The following is a 22,500-nucleotide window of genomic DNA, read 5'->3' as shown; positions in this document are numbered from 1 at the left end:
TAGCTTCCTTGACTCCTCTTTCAAAAGAGTGCTGGATTTTACACAGACAGCACAAGAAGCACAGCACAGGAAGAGCAAAGAACGCCAAATCAAGAAGTTCAACATTCTTTTGAACAAAAAGAATGCAGGTGAGGTCGAGCTAGATATTAGGACTGAGACAGACAAATTAGCGACCAGCAAAAACAATTGGATTAAGAACCTGATCAGATCGTGTTCTGACACAGGCAGAAAAGGAGGTGCTCTCTAAAGGGCTCAACTTTTCTGTCACCTCTAAACACATCCCTACAGAGGACTACATCACAGCCACTGAAACTGCAATTAGGAACAACAAAATGACTGAATCGGAGGCTACAGACCTGAGGTTACGTGTCACAGCGACCCTGAAGAGTGCCAAACCACCGCCTTCAAATATCACAGCTGAAGAGAGTAAAGCACTTTCAGCACTGGAAAAAGATCATAGCATCAACATCCTCCCAGCAGACAAGGGACGTTGCACTGTGATTCTCAACGCAGCTGATTACGAAGCCAAAGTCCACACCCTCCTCGAGGACACGACCACATACGAGCGCTTGAAAAGAGATCCGACCAGTGGCTACAAGAAGAAAGTGATAGACTGTTTACAAAGGCTGGAAAAAGAGGAAGCGATAGACCGGCCTCTGTATTACAGACTGTATCCTGGTGAAGCCATGCCCTGCATTTATGGCCTTCCAAAAATACACAAAAAGGATGTTCCACTCAGACCCATAGTGTGCAGCACAGATTCCATCACCTACAATGTGGCCAAGCATTTAACAACTATATTGGCTCCGCTTGTGGGGAATTCGGAACATCATGTGGAAAACACGCACAACTTTGTGGATAAAGTGAAACATCTCCAACTGGACCCAGATGACCTCATGGTTTCATATGATGTTGTGTCCCTGTTCACCTGCATCCCGACCTCTGATGCAGTAGCAGCAGTGAGGATCAGACTGCAGGAAGACACCACCCTACAGGAAAGGACCAAACTGACACCTGAACACATATGTAAACTGTTGGACATCTGTCTGAACACCACTTACTTTCAATTCCGGGGACAATTTTACAGACAGATTCATGGCTGTGCCATGGGCTCGCCCGTCTCTCCCATAGTGGCCAACCTGTACATGGAGCACTTTGAGAAGAAGGCACTGTCCTCATTCTCAGGCATAGCCCCAAAACTGTGGTTTCGCTATGTCGATGATACTTTTGTAACAATCAAGAAACAAGAGCTGGAAACCTTCTCTGATCACATCAATGCTGTGGACCCACATATTAGGTTTACAAGAGAAGACGCTAAGGAGAATCGCTTGGCCTTTCTTGATTGTTCCACGATCAGAGGAGAGGACGGGAAACTCCAAATAGAAGTATATAGGAAACCTACACACACGGACCAGTATCTGCTCTTTGGCTCCAACCACCCACTACAGCACAAGCTGGGTGTGATCAGAACCTTACAACACAGAGCTCAAGGTGTGCCCACCAGCTCAGAGGGCAAGAAGAAAGAGGAAAAACATGTCCGAAATGCCCTCTCAGCCTGTGGTTACCCCGCTTGGGCTCTCAACAGAGTGAAGAGAACCAAGAAGCAGGACAAAAGGGAAACTGAACAGAGAAGGAAGGGTGTCTCTATCCCTTATGTGTCTGGCCTGTCGGAAAAACTGCAGAGAATTTTTAGACAACACGAAGTCCCTGTTTATTTTAAACCAGGAAACACTTTAAGACAAAAACTGGTTCACCCAAAGGACAAGTTGCCGACTCAAAAACAGAGCAATGTAGTTTATTCGATCCAATGCAGTGAAGAAAGTTGTAAAGAACGTTACATAGGTGAGACGAAACAGCCTCTACACAAGAGGCTTTATCAGCACAGAAGAAATACTAGTTCAGGACCTCAGAGCGCCGTGCATCTCCATCTTGAAGCCTCTAATCACTCGTTTGAAGACGGTGAGGTGAAGGTTTTAAGCAGGGAGAAAAGATGGTTTGAAAGAGGAGTCAAGGAAGCTATTTTTGTTAAAAAAGAAAGACCTTCTTTAAACAGAAATGGAGGGCTTAGGTTTCATCTTCCTGTTATTTATAATGGGATTCTGAACCCCTGGAAAGGTAAAGGACATTCAGATGCTAATCAGGTACTCAGGGTGGTTGAGCCAGGGTCTCACAAAGACAAAGAGGTTTCTAATAGCCCATTAAGATTCTGAATAGGCTAGCTCGGTAGATACAAGGGGGAGTTTCTGTTGAAACAAACAACTCTTTCTACTTCAGGAAGGCTCCTCCCAATGGGCGGGTCTTACCACAGAACAGTATTAATATCGGAGTTCTCGACCTAAATTCTGTTATTGACAATGACTCTTGGATGAGAGTCGAAACGTCTATTTTTTCAAACTGAGTCCAGATGACTACAACTGAAGCTTTTTCTACTATCTGACAGTACAGTACAGCCTGTACAGGAACCTCATTATCAGGCCTCATGGTTTATCAGCTGCTTGTCTTGTTGGGCCCAGGCGATGTGCTCTTTCTATTGTTATGGGGAGGACTGCAACTCCAGTCTCAGAAACAAACTCCGGGATCTAATTCTTCCATGTTGGCCCCCCCCATCACCTTCCGGAACTCTGATATTATGTCTGCGGGACCTGGACTCCAAATCCAGGATCATGCTTTTCATATTGTTATTCTCCATTCGTAGTGTTACTACCTCGGCTCTCAGCTCCTGTAACTCCTCCATAATGTCTGAAATATGCTGCCAATGCATGCCCCGCCACCTCCCCCTTCAACCCCATTATTAAAGCCTCATATTGTTACCTGCTCTCATATCCAGGGTTTCAAAACACTATTATTAATGAACGGAAGGTTGAATCTTAAACCCCCATTTCTGTTTAAGGACGGATTCTCTTTTTTAACAAAGATTGTCTCTTTAACTCTTTCAAACCATCTTTTTGCTGCTTAGAATCTTCTCCTCACTGTCTTGGATAGAGTGGTTTGTGGCTTTAAGATGAAGATGCACGGCGCTCTGGGGTCCTGAACTCAAGTGTCTTCTGCACTGTTCTGTGAAGTGGCGGTTTAGTCTCACCTAAGTACCACTCTTTACAATTTTCTTCACTGCATTGGATAGAGTGAACTACATTGTTCTGTTGTTGTGTCGGCATCTTATCCTTAGGGTGAACCAGTTTTTGTTTTAAAGTGTTGCCTGGTTTAAAATAAACAGGGATTTCATGTTGTCTAAAAAATCCTTGCAGTTTTTTCCACAGTCCCGAGACATAAGGGATAGAAATACCCTTCCTTCTTGGTTCTGTTCCCTTTTTGTCCCTTTTGTCCTGCTTTTTGGTTCTCTTTACTCTGTTAAGAGCCCAAGCAGGGTATCCACAGGCTGAGAGAGCATTCCGGACGTGTTTTTCCTCTTTCCTCTTGCCCTCTGAGCTGGTGGGCTTGTTGGGCTCTGTGTTGTAATGTTCTAATCAGCATCAGTTTGTGCATTAGTGGGTGGTTAGAGCCAAAGATCAGGAAGTGATCCGTGTGTGTAGGTTCACTACACACAGCTTTCCGTCGACTCCTCTGATAGTGGAACAAGGATCTAGAAAGGCCAAGCGTTATCCTTAGCATCCTTAGCTTCTCTTGTAAACCTAATATGCAGGTCCACCACATTGATGTACTCTGAGAAGGCTTCAGCTCTTGTTTCTTTATTGTTACAAATGTGTCATCCACTTAGCGTTACCAAAGTTCTGAGGCAATGCCTGAAAAGGAGGTCAGTGCCTTCTTCTCAAAGGGCTCCGTGTACTAGTTAGCCACTGTGGGCGAGACGGGAGAGCCCATGGCACAGCCTCCTTTATCAGGAGGTCCCGCCCGGTGGGTAGGTCCTACTCAGAGTAGGATAAATATCTGAGTTTCTGGACACGATTTACAGATTGAGAATGACTCTTGGATGAGAGTCAAAATTTTTTGTTTTTCCTAAAAACAGAGTCCAGATTACTACAAATCTTCTTCTACAATACTATCCAGTTTGAATTCATCCAGAACGTCCAGCATTTCTGCGATGTCCGATGCAGAAGTTGAACAAAGCAAAGATTTTAGCCAGATGACTCAGTGCGGCAACCAATTACATGCTCCAGTGATGCACATATTTATTCATCCGGAAGGACTAAAACAAACCCTGCACCAGTAAAAATCCTCGCAACATTTGGAGCCAATGATGATATTCACCAAACCCGGATCGCCTCTGAAGGATCTGGTGGACCCAGACAAGCCGCTGAGCTGAGCTGCCTCTGTTGTTGGGCTTTGTAAAATCACTCTCTCAACCTGGTCTGCCATCACACCAAGAGAACGGCCACAGCAGGAAAGACAATAACTCCGCATGTGCATTGAGTACCTTGGGTATCTTGGACGCATGTCTGCTGGCGAGTTTATTTTTCAGCTGGACACTCGTCCAAAGCATCTGCCTTCAAATGCACAGGCGTCCAACTAGGGGCATCCGTCACGATTTGGACGCTGCGGTCTGAACACACCATTAGATGAATACCTTATCTTGTTCTCTTGAATTAAAATTCCAGTCCAACTGTGCTTTTTGTCCCATCAGGTGTCTCCAACCATGTGTGCAGAGGAACTGACCAATCAGGTGCTGTATTTGAGGAATGTCCCACCCTCTGACAGAGACGTTTGGATGGCGTTTGAGGCCATTGAAGATGGACAGCTTGGTAAAATTCATAAACATAAACAATCCTTTTTAAAATCTACTGCATCAATTTTCTTTTGTTAATTTTCTTTTTAACAAAAACATAAAACGTAAAACAACAAAACAAAAACACAAAAACATAGCTGGGCGGGACCAGAGAGACCATAAGATAAGTGATAAGTGATAAGTGATCTGGCATCCAACGTAAAGAAGGGTTAAAGCATATTGAGTCTAAAATATGTCTATTCAATTTGTCTATTTTCAAGTCCAAATGTGATTTATTATGATGTTAGCCCAGTCCTTAATTGTCGAAGCAGTTTGTGTCATCCATTTTTGTTGCCATGGCCTTTTTCCCAGCTGCTGGAAAATATGTTCCAAAGATATCCTTCGATTATGTTGTCTTGGGCTGGTACTAGCTGGTACTAGACCCCCAACTCAAATTTGACAAACACATTAAGAAAATATCCAAAACAATACAAAGAAATCTAAATTGTTTTAAACTTATCAGACACTACATCCCAAACCAAGCGGCCCTGCAGTACATGCACGCTATGATATTCTCTTACAGCTCATACTGCATGACATCATGGGCCCAGGCAGCGAGCTCGGTTCACTTTACAACAAGGCAAGACAAATTATGGATAGAAAACCTGTCCGATTTCATCATTGCCACATTCTCAAGAATTATAATTTTACTAAGTTTTGAAAGCTTCAGTAACCTGTGTTTTCTTAAATTATGTTAGAAAGAGGAAGATAAACAAGTTTAGTCGGCTTCTTTAGCTGAACAGATGGCTGCCCTAAGACTATGCACTACATAGAGAACTTCTGTCTATTCTGGAATCGAGAGGACCTGTTTGAGGCCCACACCTATGCAGAGGTGGAGTTAGGGTACTGACAGAGAACCTTTCTCCACGCTCTCAGGCATTGGACTGGGCCTGTACAGGGTCCTAAGCAGATCATTAGAGAAGAGAGGAATGAGAGAAGGATTCCAGCTCAATCATCCAGAGAACGAACCAATGTTTTAACATCAGCAGCACCACAACCACAGCCTCCAGCAAAGGATTCATCAGCAGCAGCTGCAGCAGCGCAACAATCCTCACTGCCACCGGCGCAGGAGTCCTCATCAAAGGCCTTGGACCCATCTGTGACAGGCCCGTAGCACCCCTGTCATCGCCCCTGACCTCAGACCAACTCTGTGTCCACCCTGCATTATCTACTCCCACTAAAGAATCCTCACTCTCCTTTCCATCTCCACTCTCAGCCAGGGGCCTTCCCAACCATCTTGAAAGTCTGATCAGATCAGGCATTAAGATGGTTCCACTCACACCTAATATAGCAAGAGCAAGAGTTCGGATATAAAAAATGACAATTTCTCAACACAAACGTGTTTCCTCTGCTCATTCTACACCAACAAAAGCTGTCCCTCCTACACCCCTCTGCTATTCACCTGGTCCCAAACTCTCCCTGGCTCCCGCTACACCAACAGAAGCCCCACCAAAAGAGTGGGAAGAAGTTTGTACATCCCTGTGGAGGACAACAAAATCACAGGTTTGGAGAGAGTTTTGTTGGAAGAATGTGTCACGTTTTTTCATAACACCATGTCAAAGTGCACATTATTCACAGGGAAATACAGACTGTTGGGGAAATTGTGAAAGCAAGAAGGCAAACCAGTCACATGGACTGAAATAAACAGGGAACTGAAATTAAGGTTGCACTGCAGAAGATTTTATACATTGCCATTCCACTCGATTTTGGAACTACCGGTATGTACTTGGGCCAGAGGACTCCTGCCATGGACACAATAAACCGTTACCTCTGGAAAATACTCAGTGGCGCAAAAGGCCATCCCAAAAAGAAGAACCGTGCTTTCCGTAACAAAATCATGACAATGCACCATCCCATGCTGCAGAGAACACCTCTGCATCATTGGCTGCTACGAGCAAAAAATAAATGACACACATGGTGTGCCCTGATCTCAACCCTATTGAGAACCTTTGGAGCATCCTCAAACGAAATATCAATGGATGCAAGAATTGAGAAGCTCATATCTAATATGGAGTCCTAGGTTAAAATCAGTTGCTCACATATTAAGAGTTCTGCCTCTGGAACCAGCCTAAGCATGAAAACAAAGGCCAACATGTTCAGACCAGGGCCATTAGAAATGTGGCTATAGAGAACTAAACCAAACCTGGACAAGACTAAATCAGAACTAAACAGGGACTAATCTGTGCATATGTCTCATCTCTAGAGCGCCCCCTACACCCCAAAGAGCGTGTGTTGGAGCAGGCACTGCAGTGGTGCAACATGGCTGACCCCAGCTCTGCGTTTCTCATCGTCAAGAGAGTCCCCAAAGAAGATGCCATCAACATATTCACATGTAAGTCCAGCTCTAGACCTGCCTAGACCCTCTTTAGAACTACTTTAGACCTACTTTAGACCTGCTTTAGATCTGGTTTAGCCATGGTTTAGTCCGGTGCAGTCGAGCTTGATGTCTGCTTTACCCCTGGTTTAGTCCTGCGACACCAGAACTGGGCATTTGTGGCCCTTGCCATGTTTTAATCTGGCCTCCCGCAAGATTTTAGTTTTTTTAAAACTGTTTTAGCTATGTATTGTCTGCACTTGTGTCCTTAATGAATATTACACGCCATGCCTTGCCTTGCCTTGCCTTGCCTTGCCTTGCCTTGCCTATAATTTACAGAAAAGTGCTTATTATTATAAGAATTTGTTACACCAATGATCGCGGTCCGGCCCTCCGCCATGTGCCTGGATTCGAATATGGCCCTTGGAGGAAAAAACTCATAGTCTTGTTCTGATTTATTCTGATATGTTAAAATTTAGTCCAATTTTTGACATACTTTACTCTTTACTCTCTTAGTTTTTGGTGAGACCTGTTCTCTGCTATAATCCTGGTTTAGACTTGGTCTTTGCTTTAGTCCTAATTGAGTCCAGGTTTAAACCTGCTTTTTGCTTTAGCCATGGGTTGGACTTTTTATTTGCTTTAATCCTGGTTTAGACGTGGTCTCTACTCCTGTACTCATGTGTCCATGTGCAGCATACAAAAGCGAGGTGATGAAGGTCGGCCTGCTGAGGTGCAGAGAGGAGCCTCCTAAGCTGCTCCAGGGGAACAAGTTCCAGGAGAGAACGTTCCAGATCCAGGGGAACAAGCTGCACCTGCTCAAGGACAAGAAGGTACTGTTTAGTGATTAGGTGTGAGCTGCTTTACACCGAAACATGGAGTGGAAAAAAGCATTTGACGTGAGGAAGTTGCAGTACACTCATGTGTCCACCAGAGGACATTGTGACTCTAGCACAGTGGTGGGACAGTGGCTCTTCTGAGAATGCCCAATTTCTAAGTTTAGTATAACTTAACTATGAAGCGTTAATAGTAATATATATGTGCTTCTGCTCACTATTAATTATATGTATACATCAGTCACCTCGGCTCACTGATCCACAGGACCAGGATCTACAGCACTGACATTGGGTTGTCATTTTGGCTTGAGAAGTGTAGTCCACACAGAGGGGTTCTCACTCCCAGAAGGAACAATAGCAGACATATAGGACGGTTACAAGGACCTCGGAATACCACAGGCAAATAGCAACCTCGAAGAGGTAATAAGGAAAGGGGCAACAGCCAAATACCTACAACTTAGCTCGGGTCCTCTCGAGGCCTCGGAGCTTGAGGGTTCTGCACAGTATCTTTGCTGTTCCCAGCACTCCAGGGATCTGCTGTAGCCACTCCTCTAGGTTGGGGATCACTGCCCCAAGTGCTCCGATGACCACGGGCACCTTATTCGCCTTCACCTTCCACGCCTTCTCCAGCTCCTCTTTGAGCCCTTCGTCTTTCTACAGTTTCTTGTGTTCCTTTTTCCTGATGTTGCCGTCACTTGGTATTGCCACGTCAACCACAGCGGCTTTGCTCTGCTGTTTATGCACCACCACAATGTCTGGATGGTTATTTGCTATTGATCCTGGTTGTGTGGATCAGTGAGTCAATGTCTCGCTCGCTCTTAGCGTACAGCTTGGGTTCACTTTTTTGCGAAGGCTCTCAGTATTGTCTCTCTTCTCACCCTTCGGGACTCTTATGAGTTCTAGAATGTTTCTGCAAGACATTTACTCCAAATCCAGAATCTTGCTCTTCATCAGAATCAGAATAGGTTTATTGCCATTGTCAATGAACAAAATTCACAAATTTTGAAATGAATTTCTTCAGCTGCCGCAGGAAGTACATCCTCTGCTGGGCCTTTTTGATGAGGGAGCTGATGGTGAGCTCCCACTTGAGTTCCTGGGCGAGGGTGGTGCCGAGAAAGAGGAGGGAGTCCACGGTAGTGATGGAGGAGTCTGTGATGGTGAGGGGGGACTGGGGGGCCATCATCAAGTCCACGATCATCTCCACTGTCTTCTGGGCGTTGAACTCCAGGTTGTTACCGCTGCACCAGGACACCAGCCGCTCCACCTCCCTCCTGTAGACGGACTCATCCCTGTTCAAGATAAGCCCGATGAGGGTGGTGTCGTCCGCAAACTTGATTAGTTTTACAGAGTCGTGGCTGGAGGTGCAGTAGTTTGTGTACAGGGAGAAGAGCAGGTGAAGTCTGTGCTCCCCCTTCAGGTGGAGTCATGCACGTTGAGCTGGGAGAGCTTGTCCTGGAGCAGAGCAGGAGGATGGTGTTGAATGCAGAGCTGAAGTCCACAAACAGGATCCTGACATAGGTTCCCGGGGAGTCCAGATGCTGAAGATGAAGTGTAGTGCCAGGTCGATTGGGTCGTCCAATTACCTGTTGGCTCTGTAAGTGAACTGCAGGAGGTCTAGCAGGAGGTCCAGCAGGAGGTCCAGCAGGGGGAGGTGAAGGACTTGAGGTGGGGGAGGACCAGGCGCTCAAATGACTTCATGATTACAGACGTCAACGCCACAGGTCTGTAGTCATTAAGTCCAGTGATCCGGGGCTTCTTGGGGACAGAGACAATTATGGACGACTTGAAGCAGGCTGGGACATGGCATGACTCCAGGGAGGTATTAAAAATGCCAGTGAAGAAAGGGGCCAGCTCGCCTGCACAGTGTCTTAAGGTGGCCGGAGTGACTAGCAGCTTTTCAAGGATTGGATCTGAAGACCAGGCCTGTAGTTTTCAGGTGAGAGCTCTCAGACGGTCAGCTCGGAACAGCTGGAATCTCTCCAGCTGTACCGTGCAGTCTGGGATGGATTTGTTGAGCCACATCTCCGTAAACCATAAAACAGGATATGAAGAAAAGTCTCTGTTTCGTCTCATCAGCAACGCCAGTTTGTCCAGTTTGTTGGGTAGTGAGTTCAGGTTAGGGCGTTTGTTTACCTCGCTTCCTCAGCCACATGAGCGCGCCTTCCTCTTCTTCAGCGTCTCACACTTTTAGCCAAAGTAAGGACTATTTCTGCAGCAGATACTAAAAGAACTGAAACTGAGTCCGTGGGAGTTGTGGTTCTAATGGATAAGAGCTCTTCACGGGTGTAAGAGCACGCGGACACACAATTTACGAAACAAAAACAGACAAAACAAAGAGCACCGAAACGAGGCAGCCTTCACTGGCGCCATCTTGGAACCATCTTGGGACGTCCCCGAACCATCTAGCCTTGTTCTCCACCTGCAGTGTCATCATCTCGGCTCTCAGCTCCAGTAACTCATCCTTATTGTCTGAAATATGTTATTCCGCCTCAGTGGCAAGCTTTCCATCTCCTCCCGCCTTCAGGGCCGCCACATCGGCTTGTATTTTACCACTCTCATCCCTCTCCTCAGCTCTAAATGATGTCCCACAGGGGCCCGGCGAGTCTGCATCACTGAGGGCGCTTGTCTGTGTGGCGTTCATCATCGGGGAAAAATCTGGGTTTTTTCTTGGTTTGGTCATCCTCACAGCATCTGGCTCTACTCGTTTTGGGTTTTTTGGGGTGAAACAGACTTTTAAGTGTTGGTAGAGGGGTGCTGTAGTGCAGCCGTCTACTCATGAGGCAAACTCGGAAGTCTCTCATGTTCTATGTTTTGTGTGTTTGAATTGAAAAAGAAAAGAAAGTTAACAGGGAGCTCCAGCATCTGCTAAAACGTGAATTGACAAGCGCTGTGTGAAAAAAATACAATTCTTATTTATATACATTTATATGACTTATGTCTTTTGTCAAGACATCTAGCCTTTGTTTCAATGTGTGGGTGTGATTGTGTTTGTCTGAGCGGCAGTACAGGCACAAAATGGCAGCTATGTCTATGTCCGCCTGCCCCAGGGCAGCTGTGCAGAAGAACCATTACCAAGTCTGGTTCCCGAATGTTTCCCCAGAGTAATAAACCTGAGAAGGATTGGAGTCTGAAGTCCATGAAGCTCTACATTGGCATCAGGAAGAAACTCAAGGCCCCCACCAGGTATAGTCCTGATCCTTGACCAATGTAGACCTGCTTTAGACCTGTTTTCTTTGTTATGTCCTAATATCAGAAAAGGCAATAAACCTTTTCTGATTCTGATATTATTAGGCCCGAGCCCCAGCAGGGCGGAGGGCCTATTACAACTGTCTGACCAAACATGCGGGCTGCGCCCGCATGTTTGGTACCCCGTCGCCCCTGGCAAGTACAGTGAACTAGCCCATGCCGAAGGCATGGATCATGCATACTTACTCCTGCTATGACAGAAATAGTCAACAATGAGTGAATGGGCGTAGCCCATTCACTCATTGTTGACAACAGCAGCGCGAAGCATTCCTCCAAAAACCCTCCTGGCATCGTCCCGTACGCGAAAATCCATGCCGCAGGCATGGGCCATGCTTGTATCTGCTCAAATCAATGGAAGTCTATGGGGAGTGGGCGGGGCATCCCGACGGAATAAGGAGTGACGAGCGCGTAAGCGCTCGTAATGATGATTCCACCCCATGGCGGCATGGGGAAGGCTTAGAGCTTTCAAACGATGTATAATTTGTTGTTATAGTGGAAACGGCTATATTGTTTTTGCTAAAAATATTATTATTATTATTATTTTTCTTGTTCTTCATCGCTTTGAACTCTAATTTGACCCCCTGAACATGCTTAAAAACTCACCAAACTTTGCCCAAAATTCAGAATCGGCGAAAAATTTTGTTTTTTCTGGGCCATTTTTTTTCTAAAAAAATGGCGCGACAGCGCCACCGACAAAAGTCAAAATACATTGCGCCTATGGGAGACGCCCCGAGGTCAACTTTGGCGTAAAGCTACGAAATTCGGGACACGCATTCCTCTCGTGAGGACAAACAAAAAAAATCATTGTGGCCACGCCCCCAGACTTACCCTATGGCCGCCATCTTCCTTTGAAAATGAAAACAGGCTGTGTTAGCCATTTTGTTCACGTCAGACTTTGACGAACTCCTCCTAGGGCGTTTTGCCCACCGACTTCAAAATCGGCGTACGTCCTCTGGACAAGTGTGGCATCTAAAGTTATCCAATTTTTTTAGATACCTTTTACGGTCTGTGTGCGGCGCAGCCGCAAAGTTGGACAACTTATTTTGGAATATTGCAGATCTAAAAATTGCTCCCATTTGATCAAAACCAGTCCGATTAGGACCAAATTTGAATCAGTTGTTAAACTTTCTAGTTTGGACCAGTTTAGGCTGACAAAATTGAAATGGGCGCGATAGCGCCCCCTACAGAGTGACCTTTAAATTAACATTGAAGGTCAAAATTTAGTTTTACCAAAATTGTCTAAACTTTACCCAAAATTCTATTTTGCCGTCCCGATCACAAAAGCCAATCACAAAAATGCCTAATTTTTTATGGCGTAGTCGTAGCGATGACAGAAACCTCCCATGTTATCCCTATGGGAAAACCACCAAATCTCTCAAATTACCACATTTTTATGTTTTACACTTTAACGAAGTCCTCCTAGTGCGTTTTGCCCACCAACCTCAAAATCGGTGTACGTCCTCTAGACAAGTGGTGCATCTAAAGTTATCCAAATTTTAAGGATAACTTTTACGGTCTCTGTGCGACGGAGCCGCAAACGTTTCCCAGAATTCTGACTATTTGGCCTTCAGAGTGGCCTATAAACAATAGAGTTTTTCCAAATGACATGACATTTTGCACTAAATTCGAATTTGCCATCCTGATCATACAAGTATGAGAGCCAAAGTCATATTTTGTACGGCGTAACCGTAGCGATGACAGAAACATCCCATGTTATCCTTATGGGAAAATCGAAACATCGCTCAAATCACCACATTTTTACGCTTCACACTTTAACAAACTCCTCCTAGGGCGATTGCCCGATCAAGCTCATATTTGGGGAAATCATCTACACAAATGGGGCATCAAAAGTTATCCATATTTTGATTTTAAGTGGTACGGTCTCTGTGCCGTGGAGCTGCAAATATACTGTCACAAATGGGAAAAACGCCAAATCCTTGAAATGTTCACATTTATGCTTCACACTTTAATGAACTCCTCTGTGGGCAATAGCTCGATCAAGCTCATATTTGGGGAAAATAATCTACACAAGCGGAGCATCAAAAGTTATCCATATTTTTATTCCAAGTGTCACGGTCTCTGTGCGCTGGAGCTGCACATTTGACCGACATTTGTGTTCATTTGCACTGGTTGTCCACATGTCCAATGTGTCGCTGTCTTAGTTCTTAGACAATTGCGTTTGCGCCATCTCTGTAAAATGCAGAGAGCAGAGTCGGAAGGCCGGCGGCCCGCGAGGGCCGTTGGATGCCGCTTGCGGCTTTAATTTTCACTGCTTTTCCTTTGCAGATGGGGCTTTACAGTGATCTCTCACAAACACCAGCTGTGAGTATATTCATTCATTGTTGTGTTGATAGTTATGATTTGATATATATATATATATATATATATTATACATATATTCTCTATATAAAAACTCTCCATATTCTCTTACCGGCATGTTCTGCAGGTTCCTGTGCTGCAGCGCAGAGGCAGAGCTGTGGGATTGGATCACGTGTTTCCTGAATGCTCAGGTAAACTTGATCTCTTAACACCAGATTTATACTCGATGTGAGGCGTCTTCAGTGTGAGCATGTTACTTCTGTTACACCGACTCTGGAGCACCGTGGTGCGTGTTTGATCAATGCAGCGTAAATTCATGTGGATTCACCCCTAAACACTCACTTATACATAATGTAATAGAATAGTCTCTTCATCATGTAATAAAACTGCAACATTTTATAATTTTCCGCATTGTATAATAAACGCAAACATCTATGCATTATGTAATAAATTGTGCCGCATTTTGTAATACATTATACATACATATTGAGAAAATTTTACCAAATGCAGGTGGAAAATAATAATAGGTACATTATGCAATAACAATTTGTATCTTTATTTTTTTTCTTCTTTGTAGCAGTAAATTGGTATTGTAGAAAGTACAACAATAATAGTCAAATGTTTTATTAATATGTGTCGATACGATCAAGTAATTGTAGAACCTTTCAATGCTGAGAGAAATATATACCTTTGAGATGAAGTTGAGAAATAGGCCCAAAGCTTAAGGGCTTGAATAGAACCATGAAAGAGCCACTGCAGTTCCTTCTCTCTCCAGCAGGGATTATTCACATAGTCTGTGTTTGTTGTAGAACAATGGAGCGGCCCCGGCCGTCCTCAGGAGACACTCGTCCTCTGATATCTCCAAGCAGAAGTTTGGGACGATGCCATTGGTCCCCATCAGAGGAGACGAGAGCAATAGCAGCATGCTTTCAGCCAATCAGACATTGGTACGTGCTTGGAGGGAGGGGCTTAGCATTGAACTCAACAGTAAAAACATGTTGTAACTTCTTTTTCTTCAGAGGAAACTCCATGACAGACGGACCCTCTCTATGTATTTTGTAAGTTAATATTCATATCTCACTTGTGTGTCGTGGAGCCCAGTGGTCGAGACATAGTGCACATGTACATGTAACTGCATCCAAGCACATACTGGGCTGAAGTGTGCAGTTTCTGAAAGTGCACGGCATGTGTTAGTGCACAAGGACGCAGGGGAGGTAAACAATCTGCAGTTCAGAGTGATAAAGAAAAACATCCTTGTAAAACTGCTGTTGAATTAATCACAAAGTCACAGCTCAGTTTATTTTGGATGATTTGATGAATTGGCCACAAACAAATCTGAACAGGCCTAACATTTTTACATTTGCCTTCTAAAAAACAACATTCAAAACTGCTGCTTTCATTATTTACTGTTACTTCCATTCAGTAAAATCGTGCATTGCCTAAATATGCACTTTTAAATCTTCAAACTACTTTTTCTGTATAACATGAATGTATATCCTTTTATGGCCATCTTTGGTATGCTCCAGTTTGACTGCCTGTCTTCCAGCCTATGACAGCCCAGCCTGAGGATGACCCCGCCCCTGAGCCAGACTCATTCGGGGAGCCGCTGTATGAGGAGGTTGGGGACTTTGGTCTCCAGGTGCTCCAGTCCCTGCAGACCAGCTTCAGGACCAGCATCACTGCCGAGACGCAAGAAGTCCCTGCCCATCCACAGCTCCACCTGGTCGCCACGGAAACCGCAGACGACCAATCGGACACGCCCTCGAGTCCCAGCTCTGAGGAACTGCTGCTGAAGGAGCTGCAGACCGCGCTATGCAAGAGCGCAGAGGACGAGCAGGCGCTGGACGAGCAGCAAACGCAGGAGGAGGAGAAGCTGGAGAACATCTGAGCACTTTAAACACGACAGACTCTCAGCAACCAGTAGAGCGGGAATGTCTGTTGTCATAGAGATGCGTTTGCCATGACAGCCTTGGAACCGTGGACATTTAATTGTGTTTAAGGCTTGTGGTGTCAATCACTTAGCAACTCGGCTAATTCCAGGGTCATTGTCATTGCCCGGTTTGGAACCAGGTCCCACTCGGCACATCCTTCATTTATCTGGATTACACTTTAAAACTTGTTTATTATGTGTCCTGTGTGCTATGAGCTCAGTAGTGCTCTTTTTAAATATAGATATCGTTGGAAAAGTTGTGGTTGCCAGGAGGCCCAATATTATCACCATTCCATGGACACAATGGATCACTTTGGAACATATTTCTGGCAGCTGGGAAGAAGACCATCACAAAAAATGACACAAATCATGACCGACATCCTAATCAACATAAGCAAAATGGGAAAAATAATGTTTTTTGAACTTTATTTGATCCCACACCTTTTTTTCTATCCCTTATGTCTCGGGACTGTCTGAAAAACTGCAAAGAATCTTTAGACAACACGTAATCCCTGTTTATTTTGAACCACGCAACCGGATAACAAGTTCACCCTGGACAAGAGGCCGACACAAAAACAGAGTAATGTAGTTTATTCTGTCCAATGCAGTGAAGAAAATTGTAAAAAGCTTTACATAGGAGAGACTAAACAGCCACTGCACAAGAGGCTTTATCAGCAGAAGACACTGGAGTTCAGGACCACAGAGCGCCGTGCGTCTTCATCTTAAAGCCACAAACCACTCTATCAAAGACAGAGAGGAGAAGATTCTGAGCAGGACAAAAGATGGTTTGAAAGAGTTCAAGAGGCTATTTTTGTTAAATAGAATCCGTCCTTAAACCGTAATGAAGGTTTAATATTCTACCTTCCGGTTGCGTATAATAGTGTCTTGAAACCCTGGAGCTGTAGACGCCCAGGGCATTCTGATGCTAATCAGGTACTCAGTGAGGAGGGAGCAAAAGTCAATTTACAATAGGATGTTGACTCGATTCGCAGATTGAGAATGACTCTTGGATGAGTCGAAACCTTTTGTTTTTCTAAAAACAGACTCCAGACCAGGGGGCCCACACATTTTCGGCTCCCGAGCTACTTTTACAAAGCCCGAAGATCTACCTATAGATCTAAATTATTGTATAATTTAGTTTTATTTTTATTATCAGTATTAAACAGATTTTATTTTTGTTTAAAGGCGTAATGGACGATTTTTTGGCCCAAATCTGAGTCTCATTTCCTCGTGACGTGGACGGCCGATTAGTCCTGCCACGTATCAATCATAGAACTCACCTACTGCTCAGCTGCAGCCTCGTGTGGCTCGTCCCCATGAGAGCAGCATGTTTCCCTGTGTCTAAGCGCATGGATCTATCATAATATAATTCCCTCAGTGTACAGGACAAAATTAGGACAGAGAAATACAGTTCGAGCTCAGAAGAGACGCAAATCTACGGGAGATGAGAGATGCGATGTGATCAGAGCGCTAATAAACAGACAAGGCTTTTCTCTGCCTCCGCACGGGGGAGTGCACATGCACTTCTGCTTGAGTTCTCAAATCGGCCTTTAACCATAATTAGGCTATAGAAACACAATGTAGGCTTTCATTAATAGCCTAATATTGTTTTTCATATACAATTGTGCAATATAAAAAGGAGAGAGAAAATCTGCTATTTAACCAGACCATTTATTACAGCGGAGTATTTTGAAAATAAAGATATACTGACCACAACTACGCTAATGACAGAAGGTTGAGCTAAACCAGAACTTCCTCTGCGTTACACAGCGCGCACTTCGGTGCTTTCTGGCGCGGTTTCTAACCCTCACTGTCTCTGCGATCGACGTATTGGGCACCCCTCTGCTCCAGATGATACAACTGAATCTATTTCTACTGTGGAACACTCCTGGACGAATCAGGTATCACACTGATATGTCTCTTTCAATTCAATTATCTTTATTTTTGTAATGCCCAAAATCACAACAGCACTGGAAGGGCATGTCACTGGTCAGGAGATGAATGGCATATATATCATGACATAATTCCGGTCAGGATTGGACAAGTGGTTCAGTTTGAGAAACGGACAGAGAGAAAGAACCTTTTGTCCAGGAAAATGTTTGGTGGAACAAATCCATTAACTCCAGTTTGTTCTACATTTGGTTTTGTTTGAATTTCAGGCCCTCAACTATAACTATACAATAGACATTAAATTATGTGTGTCTTTGGTCTCAGTATTGGACTTTTTAATCAGCAGAATAATTCACACTCAAGAGCCAACAAAATGAGGACCAAACAGGACAAGACGTCTTCAGCAGGTCTTTTACTCTGAGTTTGTGATTTTTTGGGGGGTTTGCTAATTGTACAACATTGTACAGTGTAGACCCAGCTTTAGAAGTGTTTTATGAGCGTGACACACACTGTGGAACATTCAAGAATATGTGTAATAAAAACTGGACTGTGAAGTGTAAAAATAAATGGTTGTTCTAGAGAAACAACTGTGATAGAAGTGAACATTTTATATGTAAAAAAAAGGGAGATTTGTGTATAATGTAATGCAAAACATGTTACATAGAGAATGAACAGGTGTGTGTGTGTGTGTGTGTGTGTGTGTTGGCCCATAGTAGTCTCCTGTAGTGACCTGTCTGTCCTCACATGTAACTGCACCACACACTCTGTATATGCGGGTTGTAATAAACATTCATTTTTACAATCAGAGTAAGTCCTGTTTTTTCTCCTGATTTAGACATAGAAGTGTTCCAAGTTACGTACTATGGCTTGAACTAAAATAAATAAAACCATATCAACTAGTAATATGTGCCAAACAAATAAACCAGAAACTACACAACGGGTATGTTGTTTGTAATATAATTATAATATAAAACAAAGAAAAACCAGAATGATTAGAACAAGACTAGAGGAAATAAAATATCTCATGTAGGTGTAGTATGTTCCCCCAATATATCGATCCCACCTGCCCAGGACCCAAATCTGCTAAATTTGTCCACGTTTGAGTTAAAAGTAAAAGAAAATGTTTACACTTTGTAGATGTATTAAGTTATTTCAGTCCAGTCCTTAATAGTCTTCTCCATCCCTGTCATCCATTTTTTGTTATTGCCTTTTTTGCAGCAGCCAAACTGACACGCTACAGGTCCATCATCTCAATCGCCAGGTTACTATTTGTATTTACAGTAATTTCCCTGCATTTTTGATCTAGCAATTTCCCTGGTAAAGACCTAAGGAAATTACTAAGACAGAAAATTGCTCGTTTCTTTGGTTTCCTGGGTTACACAATACCATATGAAGAATAAATATGGGAAAAACAGAGAGATAATGGTAGACAAAAATCAAAACCAGCATCCAACCAAACAGAAAAGAAAATCAAGGCACAACTGCCAGAGAAACTGTCGTCCAGGAGCCAAACCACCATCAGATGTGTGGGACAAACTTGTTGCTCAAACATTTTGGAATCAAATTAACAATGGACTGCAAACTGTTTTAGATATTGTCGTCCCACTCATTTTTAGAACGATGTACTTGGGCCTGAAAACTCCTGCCAAGGAAACAATTTACACCTTTGACAGCAAGAAAGACCAACTCAAAGAAATGGATGACACAAACCTCACCAATGATTAAGGACTGGACTGACATAGTAACAGACATTTGACAAATGGAAAAAAAATGACATACAGACAAATTTGACAGACTTTGGACCAGGTGCGATTTTTCATTTTCATTTGAATGTTATGTTTGTTTTTGTGTGTTATTGTGTTCTTTTTATTTAGTTTCTTTTTTGTCTCTGGGCCCATTATGCTCTGTTCTGTTTCACGTGTTTAATTCTGTTTAAAAATTCAAAATGTGTAAGTGTAAAAATGAAAATTCAAAATGATAACTAAATACAGACAATTTTCTTCTCAATTTATTGTCATATTTTACAGGAAAGGGGGCTTTTTTTCCTTTCTTCAAACAGCAGCAAATCCCTCATCAGACCACAGCTTTAACTGAAGACCCGTTGTACTTTTACATAAAAGTGCATTTATCTAAAGCACCAACAAAACCAAAGCAACCCAAAACAGAAATGTGTTTTTAAAATGTTTTTCTACATATGGAAAAAAACAGCAGGAAAAAAAATACTACTTATGTTATAGGAATTACTTTTGGTTTAGTCCTGGTTTAGTCCTGCTCCTTGCTCTCGTCCTGGTTCAGTCCGTGTAAAGTCCTGCTACAGTTCCAGTTTAGCACTGGTCCTCTCAGTCCTGGGTCAGGTCTGGTTCAGTTCCACGTCATTCTGGTCCTGATTCAGTCCGGTTCAATGTCATTCTGGTCCTGTTCACTCTGGCCCTGGTCATCGTTGCTCTGGTCCTGGTTCAGTCTTGCTCCTCGTCGCTCTGGTCCTTGGCTGGTTTCTCCTCGTTGGCTGCGCTCTCGTCAATGTTCTCCAGGGAGTCAGCCCGCTGCAGGCAGAAGCTGGACAGGTCCATGCAGGGCAGAGTGTTCTGCTCAGGGAAGAGCCAGGGCTTCAGCTGCGGGTTGTGCTTTCGCTTCCACTCGGGGTACTTCAGGGAGGCTTTGTAGATCTTACGCATCGCCTGAAGTCACAAAACCAAAGATATGAAACAGACTGTTGATGCCCAGCGGCACTGGTCAATAACAACAGCCTTAATCTAGAGCTCACATGACCAGCCTTAATTTAGAGTTCACACCTGCAGCCTTTTTTAAGGTAAGTGCACAGAAAAAGTGCCAAAACATGCAAAACTCAACCCGTTGGACGCTTGAAAATTCGCGGTGAATCGCATTAAGCACGTCTTTGGTAGTGATGGCCGGATCGATAAAGGCCAATCACATAGTAAACAGGCCAATCACATGGCACTTAGGCTGGACTGGAACCAATGAAATGGCGGCTTTGTGGATTGGGCGGAAGTAAAAACAATCCACACCAAAATGAACATGGCAGCGTTTCTCCCCTGGTGCAGCATGTTACAGTGCTAATTGTTAGTTTTACAACAATGAATACTTTCAAGTCCATAATAGTTTTACCTTTGGAGCCACAAGCTGTGACACTCGGTTCACCACCCATTTTGGTAAAGAACCTGAAAGAAGAAACAGTGAAACAAATCAGTACTAAAACAGTTATTTTAAATCTATGACAAACATTTAACAAACATTTAAACTAAGTGTCAGATCACACCTTAGTTCAGTGGACTTAACTTAGTGCTAACAATTAGGGTCTGTTCGCTTCAAAGAAATTGGCTCTTCGCCTCAGACAGATATATAAACCATATTATGGTTTTTTATCAGCATTTCAGAACTGAGGAAACTGAATGAATGGAAAAATATGTTCACTCAAAAATGTGTTTGTCCAGTTGACAGAAGTGAACTGTCTTTTGCTAAGGTTTTGTTAGGTAAATGGTCAGACTTATATACCAGTGTATGCTTACACTAGAGACAAGGTGAAAGCTGGGACCAAGTCTAAACCTGCTCTAAACCAACTTAAAGAAGATATATTATGTTTTTGGGGTATTTAATATTAATCACATATTTGGATAATAATTTAACATTTTGTTCATTGTAAACTATTGTATCCATCCATTGTAAATGGTTTACTAGTTGAAACAGAACCATTGATTTCCAGTTTCCATATCAAGCAGCCGATTTTCATTCAAGGTGCACAGGGGTTAAGTGAAAACGGGTATTTTCACTCATCCCTCAGTTAATTCAGAAGATGAATTCTGAAAAGTCTATTGACATAATATGTCACCTTTAACCAAATCTAAACCAACATTAAACCAGGACTAAGTGAGGTCCAAACCAGGAGCACATCATACTATGGGGCGGTACCTTTGGGGTCAACTTGGGTGAGATAGTAGAGGATGGAGGAGCTGGGGCCAGTAGACTGGATTAGGTAACCTGTGAGCAGGGACACGGCACGGACGTAGTCTTTCTTTGGAGGATGTTGCTGATGAAACAGGAAGAGAATCATGAAGGGAAATATCATGGAAATTGAAATAGTAGTCGCAGTAGCAATAGCAGTAGCAGTACTTGTAATGGTACTCACTGGATGTTTGACAGAGTAGTTGATGATGAGGTAGTCGTTGCCCAGAGGAAGCCAAGACCTCATTGTTACAAAGTCTCTGTTCTTCAGAGGAGGAGGACATCGCCCTGAAACAACAAACCAGCTCTGAACCAGGACCAAACCCAGACTAATCTAGAGCAAAACTAGCTTCAGCAGCAGCTTTTGTAGAAAGTCTTATTTGTAATGTTGTATTCTGCATTTTAAAGGGTCTCAACAGTCCAGTGTTTTTAAAGGTACGATTTTATATTTGATTTTATTATTAATGTAATGAAACTGTTTAATGCAGTGCCACTGCACAGTGCTGGTTGCCGTTTTTAAATAGTTTATTTTATACAGTTTTGTATAGCTTATTTTAAACCTTTTAGTCTGTATTTAATAGTCCTGCAGTTGGTGCTGTTCCTGAGGTTGCTGGGGAGGATTGGGGCTCAGTTTAGTGGGTGATATTATTTATAGTTCTTGGTGATGGTGGCACTTGTTGGTGGGTGTTTTCTGTAATGGAAATGGATTTGTTTGCTTTAATCTTGTTTGTGTGTCACTTGTAGCATGCCTCTCCCTCCCCAGCTTAGAGTGGAACCTCAACAATTCAACAACCAAACTTTCTGCCTTTTATTGTAAATAAAAGCTGCCTTAAGGCTGTTTGACCCACACTGACTGACTTGCTTTGTTATTGAAGCATACTTGCCATTCCTGAACACTTAGCTCGTGTAACAGCTCCCAAACCTGCTCTGAACCTGCGTCCAAAACCTTATATATGTTATATACTGAAGTTTCATACTGAAGTCATAAACAGAGTGTCACGGCTAGTCACCGTGGGCCATCCCGGAACAAACAAGCCCTAAATCTCATTCTTCAATGACTCATCTGCGAGAGTGGTCAAGTAACACAAATCTTTGACCCAGTGAAATCTCGCCCAAGAGAGAAGAAAGTGGATTACGCTCTTTATCCCGCAATGCAAAGGATCAACATGGATGGAAAAATAAAAAGATTTACTACATCAGATGAAGTGTGGGATTGTGGACTCCCTTCTGGATCCTTGAAGAGTCTGACATTCTCTTCTGGGACTTTACTGGAGACATGCGAGTATTT

General features: G+C 43.5%; 2 protein-coding genes across 2 annotated transcripts in view; one reads left to right on the top strand and one right to left on the bottom strand.

The window, feature by feature from the left end:
- arap3 (ArfGAP with RhoGAP domain, ankyrin repeat and PH domain 3) overlaps nt 1–18,000 on the top strand; it is a 76,255-nt gene extending 58,255 nt beyond the window's left edge. The window contains exons 26-34 of the mRNA XM_072451460.1: nt 4,580–4,697; nt 6,924–7,052; nt 7,728–7,864; nt 10,968–11,050; nt 13,400–13,435; nt 13,560–13,623; nt 14,242–14,379; nt 14,452–14,490; nt 14,979–18,000. Coding sequence (XP_072307561.1) covers nt 4,580–4,697; nt 6,924–7,052; nt 7,728–7,864; nt 10,968–11,050; nt 13,400–13,435; nt 13,560–13,623; nt 14,242–14,379; nt 14,452–14,490; nt 14,979–15,320 — 1,086 coding nt within the window. The 3' untranslated portion in view covers nt 15,321–18,000. The remainder of the gene's footprint in view (nt 1–4,579; nt 4,698–6,923; nt 7,053–7,727; nt 7,865–10,967; nt 11,051–13,399; nt 13,436–13,559; nt 13,624–14,241; nt 14,380–14,451; nt 14,491–14,978) is intronic.
- A 1,698-nt stretch (nt 18,001–19,698) lies between these two features.
- The window catches only part of stard15 (StAR-related lipid transfer (START) domain containing 15), a 23,153-nt gene continuing 20,351 nt past the window's right edge, over nt 19,699–22,500 (bottom strand). The window contains exons 3-6 of the mRNA XM_072452789.1: nt 21,397–21,500; nt 21,180–21,297; nt 20,379–20,431; nt 19,699–19,930 (exon numbers count right to left, since the gene is read on the bottom strand). Coding sequence (XP_072308890.1) covers nt 19,709–19,930; nt 20,379–20,431; nt 21,180–21,297; nt 21,397–21,500 — 497 coding nt within the window. The 3' untranslated portion in view covers nt 19,699–19,708. The remainder of the gene's footprint in view (nt 19,931–20,378; nt 20,432–21,179; nt 21,298–21,396; nt 21,501–22,500) is intronic.

This window comes from Eucyclogobius newberryi, unplaced genomic scaffold, assembly GCF_026437365.1.
Source record: "Eucyclogobius newberryi isolate DKJ021-1_F unplaced genomic scaffold, fEucNew1.0.hap1 SCAF_19, whole genome shotgun sequence".
In the NCBI taxonomy this organism is placed as follows: Eukaryota; Metazoa; Chordata; class Actinopteri; order Gobiiformes; family Gobiidae; genus Eucyclogobius; species Eucyclogobius newberryi.
Note: the sequence above shows the minus strand (reverse complement) of the source record. Positions and strands in the feature narration are given on the sequence as shown.